General features: G+C 36.6%; 1 protein-coding gene across 1 annotated transcript in view; it reads right to left on the reverse strand.

The window, feature by feature from the left end:
* Positions 1 to 19,170, reverse strand: part of LRPPRC (leucine rich pentatricopeptide repeat containing) — a 98,286-nt gene that overhangs the window by 43,263 nt on the left and 35,853 nt on the right. The window contains exons 17-22 of the mRNA XM_039357758.1: positions 18,848 to 18,954; positions 18,556 to 18,633; positions 17,466 to 17,576; positions 16,432 to 16,562; positions 13,849 to 13,934; positions 12,246 to 12,453 (exon numbers count right to left, since the gene is read on the reverse strand). Of these exons, the coding sequence (XP_039213692.1) occupies positions 12,246 to 12,453; positions 13,849 to 13,934; positions 16,432 to 16,562; positions 17,466 to 17,576; positions 18,556 to 18,633; positions 18,848 to 18,954 (721 nt within the window). The remainder of the gene's footprint in view (positions 1 to 12,245; positions 12,454 to 13,848; positions 13,935 to 16,431; positions 16,563 to 17,465; positions 17,577 to 18,555; positions 18,634 to 18,847; positions 18,955 to 19,170) is intronic.

Raw genomic sequence — 19,170 nt, forward strand, 5'->3', positions numbered from 1 at the left:
TCAAGTTCTCTTGATTTCACTTTATATTCTCCAGACTCATGTAATAGCTCTCTATATGTTAACCATTTCTTTTAGCCTGCTATTTCTTTTCTATAAAACTCTTCTTGTGCTAAATTAGGTACAATTTGGGTTTACATCTATTCCACATGCTCAATTTGGCACTTTTAATATAGTGATTTTTAAAAGTTACTTTAACTTTAATGTACCATAGAGAGCTATGTCATCCAAACTTCAGGTCATGCTCTTCTAGATCTAAGATTCTCTTATTTCTTAGTAGCATCCACTGATTCAACCAAACCAAGCTGCAGGTTACAAAATACAATCTCAAATCAGGCAGTCCTAGTCCTCCCAGTCCAGGGGTAGGGAACCTTGGCCTTTTAATGACTTGTGGATTTCAATACCCAGAATTCCTCAACCAGCTATGCTGACTCAGGAATTCTGGGAGTTGAAGTCCACAAGTCATAAAAGAGCCAAGGTTCCCTACCCCTATCCCTTTCTATCTTGGAAATTTTTTTTATTTAATCTTTAGAATCCTTGGTGCTCTCCCAACTTGACTGTTTTCTTGAGACATTTCATTACCCAACTAGGTAATTTCATCAGTGCTACAAGGGAGTGGGGTTTATTCTCTGAGAGAGCAATGAATAATGAAATGTCTGCAAAAAAAAAAACCAGGCTCAGAGAGCACCAAGGACCCCACAGTTCAATCCTGGTCCAGGCACTTTCCCTATTTTAGCCCTTGTTGCAATAGGTCATTCATTATTAGTTTATATTTTTCTATAATCTTCGCTAAATTTTATTTCTTGAACCATTACTAGGTGCAACTGCTAGAGAACTTAACTGGAAGGATGCTACTGAACTTCTATTATTCTTCTTAGGTATGGGATCTCCATTTATATGTGGCTGACCTTTCTGAAAAGAGAATGTCAGATTAGACAATTGTTAGATCTGATCTAGCATGGCTCTTCCTAGTGCCATAAATAATTATATTTTCCAATGGTGAAATTTTAATATAGATCAACCTACTTGAACATTTTGTTACATGAGCATAATTTTACAATTGTTCTTAATATTGTTTATACAAAAGTCAGAACATTTTGCTATTCAGAGATACAGTGCTACATTTATTTAAACAAAGCTGTTTCATTGTTTCTTGCATATCTTCCAGTTTATATATTTCAGTCCCAGCAGTACATTGTCATAACTGTTTTGAGAGATCTATTCTACAATATGCAATAAGGCTTCTGCCTAGATAAACATGCAGTCTAGATATGCTCTACTTGATTATGAATTAATTTTTCATTCATACATTTAATTGAAAACTGAATTAATTTGTGATTAAGCAAATGTTATTTTGGAACTCATCTGTCTGAATCTTAACAGGAAATAATCTAATTATGAAATTAATTCATTTCATTAACTGTAAACATTTTCAAAAATCGCAACATTAAAAATTATCTGTACGAATTAGAAACCATTTATTTGTGAATTACAGCTACATGCATAATTCTTTTTTACCTCTTCTACTTTTAATTTATTACAAATATTAATACTAAAAAATTTGTCATTTTCTCAAATTCAGTTTCTAGTCAGGATATAAAAACATGGATGTACAGGATGTACAAACCAAGGAGACTGCTTGATCAAAAAAGTAAAATAAGAAGCTAAATATTGATTTTAATTGGAATGAAATGTTTTAATGTTCTGCATAGCTTATTAGTGAAGTGGCAATTTACCTAAGGTTTTACTAATTGGAATGCTCCCAAACCAGAAATCACTAGAGAAAAATGAAGGGGAAAGGGGGGGGGGAAGACTTTGGGGGAAAAAACAGAATGATAAAAACAAACCCCTCTGCAAATCTAAAGCAAAAGTTAGCATGGAAGGAAATCAATTCAAGAAGATACAATCAGCTTAAAAAATTATTCTGTTAAGAGAACAGAGCCCTTAAAAGAGCTAAACGTCCCCCTCCCCCTTGTTCATCAGCTTTAAGGAGGAATCTTCAAGGAGACTCATGTTGCAATTACAACTAATCCTCCCCAAAAAATTAACTGTGTTGAAGGCTTTGTAATTTCCCTAGGTACAATTTAGCTGTCACTTACTTTAAAATTTACTCAAACATGAATTCCGAACAGCACTAACTTCACATGTCAAGTGCTTTCCAGCCAATTGAGTCTAAACTGGAAGTCAGTGTTAAACAACTGAATGATTAGACAAGATAGCTCATTTCCCTACCCTTTTGTTCAGAATAAAATGCCACATTTACATTATCAGGCTCAACAGGATTTTCTGACAGAGGGAGAAAAAAAACCTCCTGTGAACACTGTCCGTACTAAATGCATGAAGCCTGTCATTTACCAATCAGCCTTCAAAAAGTAATAGCAATGAATGTAACTTAATTACGACCCAATGATCCTTGACGAAAAATCATCTTATCACTGTTCTGTTCCCCTAGGGCAAATGAACCACTTTTGTCCTTTGGCACTAAGGATGTAAAATTCCTAATTGCAATAATGGAGTAAGAGACAAACCTTTCCTTCACTTTTTTTTAATTGTGTTGGTGAGAAGAAAACAATCCATAAATAATGTAGACATTTGAAATAAATATAATATAAGCTGATAAGGGCGGTATATGTATAATTTCTCCATAGCATTAGGAAAATCGGTAGTGTGGAGGGATGGAGAAATTATCTTAAAAATAAGACTAGATAGTTTAGGCTAGGATTATTAATAAATTCCTTACTCTCAGTTCAAATCTGTTCCAAAAAAAACCCTGCTACAAGCATTGTTCAAGCACCATAACATAAACGATTTGATTACTTATCAGAGTGGTCAAAAGAATTTAACTATGACTGAGAGGCAGCTGTAGTGTAATTAAATACTATAGCAGTGAGGGTGAACCTTTTAGAGACCGAGTGCCTAAAAACCAGCCCCTCCCCGTCCCACCTGCTCCGCCTCTCCCCCCCACCCTGCCCACCCGCAGGGCCACTCACCGCCTCCACGGCCCACTGCAGATCGCCTAGGCAGCTCAGCAGTGCTATGGCGTCTACGCCCTCCACCCACACCCCGCAGCATCAACTGCACATGACAGGACGCAAGGGTGGAGACTTGTCCTTGGTTGCACTGCTCCACGCGGGCCGCACCCCAGGGTGACTCTCCTCCAGGGGGGCTGCTGGTGAGGAGGGGGCCACAAGGGGAGGTGGGGCTGGGGTGACAGTGCGCGTGCCCACAGAGAGGGCTCTGAGTGCCGCCTCTGGCACGCGTGCCATAGGTTTGCCACCACTGTGCTATAGCATCAGGTAACAGATTTCCAGATCAAACTTTTCCTATAGCTTAAGGATTATATTTCCACAGAGAGATATATTTCTTATGTTTAACTATACCAAAGGAAATGATCCATAAGAACAGCTGAACTGAAATTAGTAATGTCATTTCAAGACTATTTTCTCTACTGAAACACATATACCCATACTGTTTTGTCAATGTCTATGGAGCAGTTCATTGATGTATTTATACTGCTTCCTCTCTCGAATGGTTTCATTTGCGTTCAGTGTTACTGTCATGCAGCCAAATCTTACTGGCTATTTAGCATCACAATGACATCTTATTCACAATATCACTGGCTGATTGGGATCATTCCCATGATTGATCCGGTAAATAGAATTTTACTTTCAGATTGGCTTTACATGTACTTTTCCGTTACAACCACAATTGGGACAAAACGTTTGGTTGCTAAGGAATGTCGTAAAGTGAAATGTCATGTGACTATATCACTTAGCAACCCCTATTCCAGCAAGCCCATTTGCTATCATTAAGCAAATTTTACCACTTGTTAGCTGATCCTAAACATTCCAGGATGGTCCCTCCCAACCTTCTCTGCCTCTAATTCCTCCTACCTGCCTATCCCCCCCATCTCTGGCCTTTTGATGGCCTTGCACCCTGCCTATGGCTCTAGGCTTCTTGCCATTCTCCAGAAAGTAGCAGCCACCCTAGTTCACTGATCACCGTGTACTCTGAATCCTCTGTTGTTCTGCTTTCTGGTGCCCTAGCCCATCTCTGCCATCTTCTTGCTCCCACTACTGATGAGCCTAACTGGTGGGGCAGGGTTGGGCCTTGCGCTGCACTATGGCTAAGGGGCTTCTGGTGCAGTGCACCAAAACGCCCCTTTGTGCTGTGCTCTTCGGCTGGGCTGGATGTGACTTCACACTATGGGGACAAAAAAAGACTAAAGACGGACCCTGAGCTGCAATACATCCAAACAACTCTTTGCTTGAAGCCCAGAATTAGATAAGACTTTGGCTGGCCTTGGAAGCTTTTACTACTGAGAATTTTAGCTGAAAAAAAAAAAAGAAAAGAAACAGGCTCGGGGATTGCTTATCTGTGTGGCAGAGATGATAAATATTCTAAATGTGGCCTGTCTGAATTTTGAACATAAATACTGACTTTCAGAACTGTATTGTGGAATTATTTTCGTGTAGAAGAAACTTATGGAACGCTTTGGATTAGAAATCTTGATTGAAGAACCTTCAATGGTTCTTTCTTCTCCCTGGACAGAAAGGATATATTTCTTAGTGGACATAAAAATTTGAATTTTACCTATATCTGCTTAGGGGAGACTCAGGAACGGACAGTTGGTTGGATAAATCTATAAAGATTACTTATAAAATACTGATGAAACACAGAAAGACATTCTCTCCATGTTGAAATTAATACAAAAATCAATTGCTTTAGCTTGTGAGCAGGTTAATAATAACACAAAGGAGATAAAAGAACATTTTTCTAAATCAAACCTACAAACTCAGAAAGCAACTACAAAGAAGGAACCAGCAACTCCAGAAAATAGAAAGAAAACTAGAGAATGCTGATACAAACATTGACTATCTAAAGGAAGAAACCAATGACCAGACTCAGATAAATGAAAACTCAGAAGACACAACGATAATTCTGGAAATGGAGAAGACATTTTATAAACCAAGGTTTCATAACATACTGGATGACAAGGAAGGAGAGCTGATGGAATGGAAGATAAAGTCGTTAACAGAACTGTGGGGGACTGGAGGAGGAGGGAGGCAGTTTAATGAATATCAACGGGCTAGCTCTTCCAAAAACACTTTAACCAAATTGTTTCTCTTGTTCCAAATAATATATACAAAAGTAGAGAAAGAATTATTTGATGATCCAAATGCACTGACTTGGAAAGTTAGTTGGCAAAGAAAGAAAGCTAGAGTAAGATTGAAGGAAACAGAAGCTTTGATCTATTAGAGAAGATGCCATATTATTAATTAGAGGTTTGAATATGGAATAGATTGTTAGAAATAGTATTATTATAACTAGATAGTTAGGATTTGTAATCAGAATATTATATCTTAGTATGAAAAGAGAAATAAGAATATATTAAGAACTTTGAATAAGTGTGCTTTTGGTTGCCCAAATACAACTTGTTTCAAAATTATAAATGATTGAGATACTTAAAACATGGATGGGAAATTAAAATTGAAAAAAGCGAAAATAGGATATGGATTAAATAAGTGGAAATTGAGTGCAAATGCAATTAAGATATGCTTTGGCTAGAAAAGATATTTTAAACTGATATTGATATTATTAGAAAAATGTAACAAATGTTGATATGCAGTTGTATGTTTACTAACAATAATAAGAATTGTATCCGCTTAATGCGGCAAAATGATTATTACCAGAAGAAGAGAGGATGTACTGGCGGGTGTAACAGTGGACTTAGTTGGAAGAAGCTTATATGTACCACAGAAGTACTAATGGACTCAGTCATCACATTGTCTATTGAGCACTTGTATGTGAAAAATAGAAAATTAATAAAACATTTATTAAAAAAACCACAACTGTTTGCAAAGAGTTCCTGGACAGGGCTGGATTTATGCTGAAAAATAAAAAATGGGGAGGGGGAGGAGTATAAAGCAGCCAAGGAGAATTAGATCCTCTCCAGTGGCAGAGCACACAATGGCAGAAGGCCAAAAGAACACAGAGAGATATTATCAGGGAGTTATAGTGCCTCTGTGGTTATAAGTGTGAACGGGCAGTCAAGTGCCCAAATTCTGATCACGTTACTGTGGGGCACTGCAAAGGAAGTAACTTTGGGCACTTTAAGTTGTAGGCCCCTTCATTCAGCACCCGTATGACTTCAGACACTGAATGAATGGTCGTAAGTTGAAGACGACTTGTATGTTCCCTAAGTAGCACCATCATGTCAAGAAACCTTGTTGCCTTATTAGCTTTCATAAAAATTCTTTATTAAGAGCTCAGAAAAAATGCTATATATATAGCCAGTCAAAGAGGGTGAGAGTAGCAAGAAATTTCACAATGTCAAGTATTCCCAAATAAAATAAAAATGTTATTTATCATTTTTAAAAGATTCTTTAAAAAATTAAAAAGACCAAAAGCTTAAGAAATATTAAGGGAAAAAATAAATGAAATTTCCTCAAGATCTTACAAACTTATAGCCTTTTCCAAAATTGAGGTAAGCCATGCTGCAGTACATGAAATAGCCGTGCACTAATATTTTCAAGGGAAGCCCTCACCACAGTATCTTCAGCAGGATGAAACTGGCCATGAACATATCAGAGAAGTCTTTCCTTATGTTATCTCTTCTCAAAGAAATCTAATGTGTTTTGACAGGGGCTGGCTGAGGAATTCTGGGAGTTGAAGTCCACAAGTCTTAAAGTTGCCAAGTTTGAAGACACCTGTGTTTGAACATCTGATTATCTGTTCAACCATTGTAAAGTGTTTCATATATTTGCAGTTGTACTTCCTCTCAGTTCACTATATGGGGATAACTCTTCAATATTTTATATAAAAATTACACTTTTTATTTGCCATTTAAGAACTCATTGGAAAATGGCAGTTTAGACATATATTTAAATAGCAAAATAATGCTGAGAGTGTCAGATGTCCTGGTTGAATACAAATATTATTTCTGGATCCAACCCCCCCCCCCAAACACACATTCTTTTGCTAAAGGGGAGATTTCCCAGGACTGCTACAAACCTGTCTGGATATCATCAACCTTACTCCAGAAAATATAGGAATAGAAAGTAGGACTTTTTAAAAAATCTGATCAGAACGTGATCTAATAAGCTTGAATAACACACTTTCACTTACACATTTTAAAAGTTTCGCCATGCCTCTGTGGTAAGCCAAATTATTGCAATGGTATATGGAAAAGATCTTTGGAGACATTGGGGAGTGGGGTGTGTGCAATGCTGCCTAAGAAACAATCAGGTAAGAAACAGCACAGCAAAATGGGCAGGGCAAGAGGTTTGTAAAGGATTGTCACTAGTTTTTCAGGCTGTAAAGGAGATGGCAGAAAAACTGTACTACCAAACTTTCAAGATTCTGTTAATATAGCTTTATGATAAGTAGAATTAGCTTATCTGGTCATATTTCGTATCTGGTCTAGCTGGTAAGGCTGACAATTATACACACTACCACAGAGTAGTGTGAGCCATTGAGAAGCTGCCCCATTTATCTGGCATCTTGACAAAACTGAATGCAGATACCTACATGACATGTACAACTAATAAAAAGATCTTGCCATATATTCAGAGAGGCAGATATATTGGAAAAATTGGAGGGGGATGTCAGTGGATATGTTCCCCTTGATAGAACCTCTGTCTCTGGATTTTACACCAAGAACAGGAATGAGAACCAATTTGGTGTAGTGCTTAAGGCACAGACTAGAAATTGGGAGTTCTAATACATTTTCAGCATGAAGCTAGCTGGATGACTTTGGACCAATCACTCTCACTTAACCCTAGGAAGGAAGCAACAGCAACCAATTTAAAAAAAACCCCACAGATTTTACCCCATAATAACTTATTCAAGTTCATAGAATGTTAAACTTTACTATAAAAATGAATAATGGTCTGGCATCTATGTCCCCTTGTGGCATACTTTCCAACTGCATATTAGAATATGGTAGATCTGATCTTATCACAATGAAACACAGGAAGATAAAATTCTTTAGACAAAACATATGGTCATAATTTCTACTTGTGCTTTGTTACTAATATAAAAAAATAATTAACTTTTAAATATAAAAATTTAAGATAACCGGAGAGTACTTAAATATGACATTCTTTTTCATTGCATTATCCCAACCTCCCACTGTGCAAAAGCTCCATTTGGAGAAGTGCAAGCCATCTCAACTCTCTATCGATTCGTCAGTACACATTGTGAAAACACAGCTCTCACATTCAAAAGCTTGGGAAAAGGTTATGCATGTAAAAACTAGTACTAATAAAGAGTTGTCATCTCACATTCTCTTTCCAATCTGTACATAAACAAAATATTCAGGACAGTTACATATAAATTTAGCTAAGCCTTTAAATATTACAGTCAATCTGAAATGGCAATAAGGGGCTTGTTCTTAATCCTACCGTTTCCTATGTCTGGAGCATCCAAAACTGTTTAGGGTTCTAAACCATCCTAATATTCCTGACGGTATGACAATTAAAACCAGAGTTTTGCAGAATGGAGCTCCCAGCTTAAAATAATTCAATATCTTTAAGTCTCTCAGCCCCAACTATTTCACAGGGTTGCTGTTGAGGGGAGAAAATGAAAAGGGAACCCAGGTAGGATGCCCTGAGCTCTGAGGAAAGGCATTATTAATAACATTATTAAACCAACAACAAACTCAAAGTTGACATGAGGAGAGAAACAAATACATTCAACATGTCATAAAATACCCTTGACCAGTGAGACAAGAAAAAGAGGGACGCTTTAGTAACCAGGAATGGAAAACAGAAATTGTTTACAAATACAGTGAGGGAAAAAAGTATTTGATCCTGTGCTGATTTTTTATGTTTGCCCACTGATGGTAGGTTTATTAACAGTGAGATAAAAAAAAAAATCCAGAAAAACGCATTTCAAACAAGTTTTGCATTTTAATGAGTGAAATAAGTATTTGACCCCTTCACAAAACGTGACTTAGTACTTGTTGGCAAAACCCTTGTTGGCAATCACAGAGGTCAGACTTTTCTTGTAGTTGGCCACCAGGTTTGCACACATCTCAGGAGGGATGTTGTCCCACTCCTCTTTGCAGATCCTCTTCAAGTCATTAAAGTTTCAAGGCTGAGATTTGGCAGCTCAAATCTTCAGCTCCCTCCACAGATTTTCTATGAGATTATGGAGACTGGCTAGGTCACTCCAGGACCTTAATGTGCTTCTTCTTGAGCCACTCCTTTGTTGCCTTGGCTGTGTATTTTGGGACATTGCCATGCTGGAACACCCATCCATGGCCCATTTTCAATGCCCTTGCTGAGGGAAGGAGGTTCTCACCCAAGATTTGACGGTACATGGCCCTGTCCATTGTCCCTTTGATGCAGTGAAGTTGTCCTGTCCCCAGCAGAAAAAGCATAATGTTTCACCTCCATGTCTTATAACCCCAAGAACACCTCATGGTGTTCTTGGGGTTATAAGCAGCATTCCTCCTCCTCCAAACACGGCAAGTTGAGTTGATGCCAAAGAACTCGATTTTGGTCTCATCTGACCACAACACTTTCACCCAGTTCTCCTCTGAATCCTTCAGATGTCCATTGGCAAACTTCAGAAGGACCTGTGCATGTGCTTTCTTGAGCAGGGAGATCTTGCGGGCAGTGCAGGATTTCAGTCCTTCATAGCGTAGTGTGTTACCAATTGCTTTCTTGGTGACTATGATCCCAGCTGCCTTGAGATCATTGACAAGATCCTCCCGTGTAGTTCTGGGCTGATTGCTCACCGTTCTCTTGATCATTGAAACTCCACAAAGTGAGATCTTGCACGGAGCCCCAGACCAAGGGAGATTGACAGTTATTTTGTGTTTCTTTCATTTGCGAATAATCTCATCAACTGTTATCACTTTCTCACCAACCTAGTCTTGTAGCCCATTCCAGCCTTCTGTAGGTCTACAATCTTGTCCCTGACATCCTTGGACAGCTCTTTGGTCTTGGCCATGGTGGAGAGTTTGGAATCTGATTGATTGATTGCTTCTGTGGACAGGTGTCTTTTATACAGGTAACAAGCTAATATTAGGAGCACCCCCTTTAAAGAATGCTCCTAATCTCAACTTGTTACCTGTATAAAAGACACTCGGAAGCCAGAAATCTTGCTGATAGGGGATCAAATACTTATTTCACTCATAAAATGCAAATAAATTTATAACTTTTTTGAAATGCATTTTTCTGGATTTTTTTTGTTGTTATTCTGTCTCTCACTGTTAAAATAAACCTACCATTAAAATTATAGACTGACCATTTCTTTGTCACTGGGTAAACATACAAAATCAGCAGGGGATCAAAAAAATGTTTCCCTCACTGTACCTTGTATTTGAAAGATATCTGTTCGTAACGTATGGACTGCATTCTCCCGTGGATTACATTTTATGGTTTTAATTATTTAATTTGTTTTTAAGTATGCTAGCTGCCCAGAGACACACGTGAGATGATGGATAGCAGTATAAATTGAATGAATGAATAACTATTGCAGCTTGACCAACACGCTTTCTAGTATAATGGCGATATATAAAAATGGGAATTAAGAAAATATTGAAGATGGTTTAACACACATATCTTCAACAATTTGGGAAACACAGAATTAGAATTAAGGAAGCTACTATATCCTATATTTTTCAATCTACATTCTGCATTGTTGGTTCTTTTTACTGAGGTTTCTGGACATGCTCAGTGAAGAGGAAGCATCCTCCACCTTAGCATTTGGGAGCAAGATGAAGTTTTAGATTGAAATGAATTCAAAGTATAATTCTCAGACTTCCATATTGTCTCCCACAATAGGGTTGTGCACAGACATTGCTGCTCATACCAACCTCTTAAAACAGTAAATGTTTGTTGGTGATAATTAAAAATGGAATATTCCACCAGAGCTGCTTTGTAACTATTTACCAACCATCCTAACATTGCACAAATGTTGATGTCAGTCTTTGAGACTGGAGAGGAAGCTAATAGAAAGCAATCATTATGCTCTAGAACATGCAAGAGACTGATGTGACTGCATGTGTGACAAAAAAAAAAAAAATCTGTCTAGGATAGACTTTCCAAGCTGTATCCTCTTGTAATTTCTTGACTTGGCATGCTACTCTACGATTAGGTCCCAAACAGTCAGTGTCACATGTATTTTGGGCTTAGAAAAGGCTTGGTCATATGGTATTTTTCTTTTCTTTTTGATCCTCCTCAGTAAGATATTGAATTGAATTGAATAACCTTTATTGTCATTTTCCTATATACACAATGGCACATATTAAAATGAAATTCTTATGCACTGCTCTTGAAAGAGAAAAAAAAATTCACTAAATGCCCCATTATGTCAATGTAACTTTGCAGAATTTATGGAATAGACTCCATTGTTTAAACTGATGAACTGATATCTATGATCTCGCAAGAAGGTGTCTGTTGAAAGCTATTGGTACCGAGAACTGTAAATCTGCTCTTAGAAGGAATAGAGGGAATGTCCAGATAAGAGCAGTTTCCAATAATTGTCCCAAATAGTAATTTTAAAGGATTTCTGCATACCTGTTTGGTAAATGAAGATAGGAGAACGTGGTAATTAAAATGCATTTTGTGCTTGATTAGTTGATAAGGGGAAGCATTTGGAGTGCTGGCACTCTATCCTCAAAAAAGCTGTCAGGTCTCAACACCTTGTGCAATGATTCAGAAGGAAATTTTACTTCACTTTCTAAAGTGCCCCACAGTCTTACCATTAGCCTAATGCTATTTACAGATCCAGGAAACACTGTTTACCTGAAATAGGAATATAAGTTGGCCAGTTGTGCCACATGCTAAAGACTACTCTGGGAAGCTGAAAAAAAAAAACAGCTTTGAAGAAGGCAATAGAAAACCAAGGACGCTAAGGAAACTAAATAGATATATCTATGTTAGTCATGAGGAAGTAAGCTAGACTCAAACCCAATTTTATTAGCTTGTGGCAGTTTTGGGAACACTGATAATTCTTAGAGAATGCAGCAATCTGAAACATCTTTTGCTTCTTTGATATTATTAGGTTCAGAAAATGGAAGCAATACTGTAAACATAAAAGATATGATGGTCATGATGACACAACAACAATAACAGCAGCAACTGCAGTTAATTATTGGGTTTAATGAGGTTCTCTAAATATAGGCTTGTAGAACTGCAGTATAAAGAAAGCATGTAAAGATTGTTGTGTAAAATGTAAACACGAAAGTAAGTTTTTTTGCTTCTTTAGTTAACTACCGGTGTCAAGCAACTTACCTCTTCAAGTGAACAGTAACGAGGGGCGAACACAATTTTACAGAAGACTCTGGTAACAACAGGTCTACCATAGCCTCATGCAGCTGATTCACCTTTTCAACTTCACCTTTGAAGGCTACGTTATTAAGGATATGAAAACACTGTGTGACAGCTAAATTTTTAATACAGACATTCTTCTCTTTCATCTCCTTGAAAATGTTAATAGCATCTACAATAAACCACAGCAAAAAAAAAAAAAACCCCGTTAGGTAATTTTATATACAGAAAAAAACAAACTGCTATTAAAACAGCCTTTCAAAAACCAGCAGGGATGTAAATTCTGGTGTATAATGCCAATTTCAAGTTAATTACTACTTGCATTTCTAAACGAGACTACAATTATGAATCCACAAGGCATGGTTTTATCATTTTGCTGCAACTTTGACTACAAATTACAGATGGGAACTGTGAGCCCACTCTGCACCACATAACCCTGTAGAGTCTGCCCTATAGCAACAAGATCCTGCTAAATGGATGCTTTTATCGTTTGGTGCTAACATCTGCTAAATCACACCATTGTTTCTTCGGCAGATGGCTTGTCACGAGGCCAAATAATAAAGATGTGTTTACACTGTATATAGAACCAGACTAATGGTCTGATACCGATAGGGCCTGTTTGCTGTGTCGATACTAATTAGCCAAGGAGAGCCAATGAAAGCTTTCTAAGAGACTGCATGTTAAAACATTAGGTTCATTAATCTTCATTAGAAAGGCAGAAACAAACATTTTCATATATGGAATAAGAGCATTTTTGTAATGTTCTTAATTACTGCACAAGCAAAATGTTTTGACTACTTTACATAAAAGCATCTGTTGAAATATTTCCTGCAGAATGGTATGGGCTTTTGAAAGCTTGACATAATAGCACCTTTTAATTATATAGGTATCTGATCTAAATATCAACTCCTTTTATGAAAATAACCACTCTAAAACATACATACACAATATTACATTACACACACACACACACACACACTTTTCTCTTTCAAATAAAGAAATTTAATATAAATTGTCTAACAGAATCTCATATTTGAATTCAATAGTCGCTGTCAGAGTATTTTCTTCTAATTAACTATGCCAATAACTTACAGATTACAAGTTTTGTAACACACAATTTTAAGATCTAATCCTATAATGTATTTCTTTTTAAAAAATCATTTTTCTCCAAGAGCACTTAGACATTTTTCAAAGAGGTTATGTTTACAGGCTTTATACTCAGGCTTCACACCTTCTTAAGGAAAAACAAGGCCATTAGTCGAGGCATATACACAATTTGTGCCATAAGTCATGATCTTCAAACTCAATCCTAACAGCAGTGCTAATAAAAACTAGCGGCAGAAATGCAAAAAGCACTGAGCTGTGTAAATGTAAATGACAAGCTTGCCAGTCCATTAAAACTAATGGTCTACATTGTCCAAGTATCTCTGGTTGAATTCACATGCAAATTTAGATGTAAAATGTTCAAGCACTTTGTAGGACATGATATACCATTAATATTTTTATTCTGGTGGCAAGATATATGTATTATATAACAGTAATATACATTGAAAGAAAGCATGCTTACCATCCAGTCTTTCATGTTTCACCAAAATCTTAATCAATTCTAGGTAAGTGCTTAATTCAAGAATATCAGATGAATCTTTACGGCAACTAAAGTATATAAAAAATAAATAAATTCTTATGTCATATTGGAATAATCTCAATGTACAAGCTGATACATGTTCACCTAGAAATAGTACATGGGATGAAATAGTCCCAGTAACTGGATAAAATGATAATATTATTACTGAAACATTAAGATACTGACAGAAGCATATTTGTTTGAAGAAATCAAATTAAATCCAGGTGCATTAATGGAGAGCTTGAGAGATGAATGTAAAAAGAAACCAAGTATTGAAAAGACTAAAAGGGCAGTGCCTTTGCTTTTAATCTCTTTTTTAAAGAAAGAAAATACTGTATATTTAAAATTTATATAAAATATGTACAAAAAGAGAAGGCAAGTTGAGGTACATTATCAAGCAACACTATTAATGGGCTATATCAAAGTTAACATGAATTAAGATCCCACTGATATCAAATGTCCATTATATTTATAATTACACTAGGACCCAAGTACAACTAAGCTTATGCTAGCTGAATTTAATGACACTTATGTGTAGGGATTGGGATTGCTACTGCTGAGTGATGTGGTTGTAAAACATGGTGTCATGTGATTGCATTGCTTAGTGATGACCATCCCAACAGTCCAAGGTGTTGTTGTAGTCTCAAGAGGTATGGGACATTAAGCAGGAAGATGTGTGAGTCCCAAGTAACGAGTGGATGGGTGCTGTTGGGGCCCTGGTGCAGGCTACATGCTAGTTGGAGAAAGTGGGGTGTTTCAGCACCATGAGAGCACAGGAAGACTGCAAAACATAAGACCGAATGAGCACAGGAAAGCCCGGAAAGATTTTGTCAAGCCTCTGTTGGAGCCTGAATCTGCTGAGGAAAATGAGCTGGAACTGGAGCCTATGGAGGTCAGGGTGTCTGTGGCTTCAGAGGGATGTGGGGAAGAGCACGTTGAGGCAGGCCAGGGCATTTCAGGATTGGGACCGGATGAACATGAGACAGACCTCAGGTGATGAACAAGGGCCACCCCCTCCTGATCCTAGAGCACGGAGAATAGAGAGGAGGAGGAAACAATGCAGCCTCACTCCTCTCCACAAAGCACACTTGGAGACTGAGACTTAAGGAGATGCTGTGGGGAGGGGCATTTGTCAGGAACAAATGCTGATTTCTTGGGAGTTTTTGTGTGCTGTTGCACAACTCTCTGATCTCTTGTTCTATGTTGTGATTTCTGCTTGGAAACCCTGAAACTCTGATCATTGGACTGGCTGACAAACTTGATTTGGTGTTCAAAGAACTTGGATTGAATTTTGGCTTCTCTTCTGAAACTGCTCAGGCAAGCTTGTATTTCCACAGACTCATTAGATTTTGGATGTACGTTTCATTCCTTGTTATCTACGTGGCCTTGAGTAAATTACTCTTCTATTCTAACTGTATGTGAAACTACTTGCAGTCAGAGGCTGCTGAAGGTGTGTGTCTTACTTTGTTCTGGGGCTTGCCAGAAACGTGGGAGCATTTGGGGAAAATTTGGAACAATTAAAGGGCAGTTTGAATTGCCAGCTGACTGCATTGCCTCTGTGCCATGCCCTGGGTCATCACAGATTTATTGTAGTGACTTGCAATCTTCCCTGCTGGCTTCCCCATTTTCTTTGTTTGTGGGAGACTGGTAGGGAAGCTTACAAATTGTGATCACATGACCATGGCTTCTTGCAATGTCATACTTTCAAGTCAAGCACCCACCCAGATAGTGATCACATTATGAGCTACAATGGCTGGAACTTCAAGATCACTCGTATATCATTTTTTTTTCACCACCACTATTAAGTCTGAACAGTCACTGAATGAACTGGACATAAGCCAAGGACTTCCTCTAATGAATTTTATTTATCTTATTATAATATTCCACTAACAAAGGAATATTCTTCAGGCATACAGATTTTACGGTAAACCCAATTCCAAATCAGTCACACCACTGAACCACAATCTTTTAATGCCAAAAGAACCAAGGGAAAATCTTAAACCATTTTAGTTTATTATACCTATTTGTTTTAATTTAAAACAAATATCTCAAGAATACATTTAAAAAAAAAAACTAAAAAGAGAAAATGAAGTGCTGAAAAGCACTTTGCTCCTTGACAATTCAGTTATTACAAGTTTAGCTGGGATTTGATTCACAGTCAAGTTGCTGCTGTTTGAAATGATTAAAATACCACTTACAAGAATTGCAGTAATCTGTACTGTAGATGTATGACTAATCTAGAATCTAAATCTAGATACCAAGATGGATTCTAAGACTTCATCAGAAATAGAGTAAAATACAATACAGAGTAATATGAGCACAAATCACTAACAAAAGTGCTGGCACAAAACGATTGTGTAATCATGACAGCTTACACAATCAATTTTGAATTTCAGCAGAAAATATTTTGTGTGGGATAAGCTATTTAAAAATGTATGGGAGTGATAATACTCAACCTACTTAATTCAATAAGGTCTGTATATCAGCATAAATCTCTGTGACATCTTTCAGTGCCAGTGTACTTACAATTCTTCTTTCAAGTTCATTGCTTCCTCTACATTATCATTTTGACAGCATAGGCGTATTAAGGCTCCATAGCCCACAGAATTCATGTCGAATTCATATTTGGCTTTTACTTCAAGAGCTTTCTGCATATTCTAGAAGGAACATTAAGTAAAAGATATGAACTAGAAAAAGAAAATCAACATGACATTTTATATTCTACTAGGAAATTACATTTATTTATATATACTTACACTTTGCACTGCTTCTTAGCAATTCATATGCTTTACATTTGTGTGCATATGAATCTTTTATAAATTAGTAAATAGTTTAAATATGTCCATTATAAACTTTCACCCTGTATTGCAATATATGCTTTCACTGATTTCTGAAGTTCTATACAAAAATATGAATTACAGTTGGATGGATGCCTGCTAATGAAGACAAGAGCCTCTGCATCTCAGAAAGCTTTTCTTCAAGAAAATAATGGAATTTCAGTCCCCACATTAACCACCTTTTAATATTTGACTTGCAAATTATTACACATGTATCAGTTGCTTGACAATCTAGTTGTAAGAGACCAGAGCCGTGGCTTGAAAGGACACTTGGCATGTATGATAAACCTTTCACAGCTGTTACTATCATTCATTTTGCAGATTACCATTAACAGACTTCCACAATCTCAAAACATGTCATTCACAAGGTAACTAAAAATCAGTACTGAGAGTTTTTTCCCTAATTTTTTAATACTTTAGATTTGCAAGGAGCAAAACTGAAATCCAGAAGACATTAGTTTTCCTTAATCACCTACATGAATTTGTAGTTTGACAAGAAACAAACACATGTAAATGTATTTGTTCATTTTGAGCTCTAATTATTTTTATAATCTCTCCCTAAGTCTCTCCCCACCTACCTATATGAGGTCTCCTGTGGCTAGGATTTGTATTTTACTTGGGTTACTCTGTAAAGTGTCATTTATACTGATGGTGCTATACGTAGTTAGAAGTATTTAATTTACTTATCACACTTTGTTAATAAACAAATCTGCTGAAAATTACCTTTTCTGAACACAGAGCAACTATAAAGTTCTTTAGAACATCTCCAATAGATTTGTTTTCAGCTTTAAGTTGTTGAAGTTTCTCCTCCAAATGATGTGAATTAATCAAGGACTAAGGTAAAAGGATAGAAAGATATTCAAATGATGTTTTACAATAAAACAAATCCCAGTGACAATGTGTGTTATTGACATTTATACTGGAATACTTTTATATTTGCAGGGGTTATGTGCAAAGTACAAAGGAAAACCTAATGTTACACTTTTGAAAAATGTTTTTCTGTTATCTCAGTTGTGAGAAATGACGTTGAGTTGTATCAGTCATGTACTGCTCTAGGATTCATACTGGTCTTAAATAGGCATCTCCCACTGGGAGCAGATCTCCCATTCTTCTTTGTTCTCTGTGCAATTCCAATGCAAGTGAGGACAGACTAATTTGTATATTCCTTCATCTTCTGCATCAGCATGGTATAAACATGGCCTGAAATTCTTAACTGTAAATAGCTCTATCCTTAAGAAAAAACTAACTCATAGCAACCAAGCATTTAAGGTTTCAAATCAATTTATGGAAAAGTCAGAAATACCAGGTAGAAAGTCCTCAACTAATGCATATTTTTACTATTGCTAGGATTGAAAGTCCTTTTTTTTGTACAATTAAAATTGAAATCCATGTATTCTGGTTACGTAGGAAAATTATTTAATGCTAACATATTTAAATTGTGTACATACACTTAATAATTGCTCATCAGTAGTCAATAAAATTATACCATAAAATATAATTAATGGCTTGATACGTATTTGAATATAAGCATCAATATGCTTATGATAAATTAAAAACTCAATAAATGTGTGGTTTTGTTTTGCTATTAAGATTGCTATCAACATTTAAGAGTTGCTCTGTCTTATTTGTCTCCTAAAACTTTAGCATTCTCTGTCTAAAATAGGCTTCCACATTTCAGAAAAGGATTAAATAAAACTAATTTTATACATCAGGCATATTAATTTTTAAGGTAACTATACATTTGGAATGAATATGTTTGTATATATGTATGTTTTATATAATTATATATAAAATAACATTTGCTATTACAGACCTTAATTAAACTGGGAACGTTGAATTCAGTCAGCAGTTTGCGAATACCTTTGTAGTAGGCAGGAAGAATCGTTATATTCTGTAGGAAGAGGTGGAGAAAGTCATGTGAGTTTTAAAAATACAACCCAACTGAAAAAAAAAATCTGTTACACAAATTTCAGACATAATTTAAATCTCCAACACTTGCATGCCATTGAGAAGTGGTCTGGCTGTACTTAAAAGCTACAATTTCAAATCTAATAGATACATGTCAGGAAGGACGGGCATTATGTAGCAAAAAAATAAAGTAGTACCATCTTCTGCAGCTGATGGAAGTATTGTCTCAACTGCTCCTCCTTGTCCTGTACCTCTGAGTCAGTCATGTTGTCAATCAAGGAATAAAGAAAACGGCCAATATTTTCTGCGAGGTGGGGGTGGAGGGTGAGGGGAAGACAAGAGAAAGCATTCCACTAAAATTACTGACACTGTCATGTTATCAAGATTAATTTATAAGAAATCATTTTGGTGTGAGATGTCACCCTGATGAGAGGCTCTGAAATGGCAACAATGATCACTGAGGCGTAGAGATTATGTGGTTTGGGAGCACATATCTAACTGGTGAGTGAAAGGAATATTA

Source organism: Crotalus tigris, unplaced genomic scaffold, assembly GCF_016545835.1.
Source record: "Crotalus tigris isolate CLP2741 ecotype Arizona unplaced genomic scaffold, ASM1654583v1 scf7180000018941.1685476, whole genome shotgun sequence".
Classification (NCBI taxonomy): domain Eukaryota; kingdom Metazoa; phylum Chordata; class Lepidosauria; order Squamata; family Viperidae; genus Crotalus; species Crotalus tigris.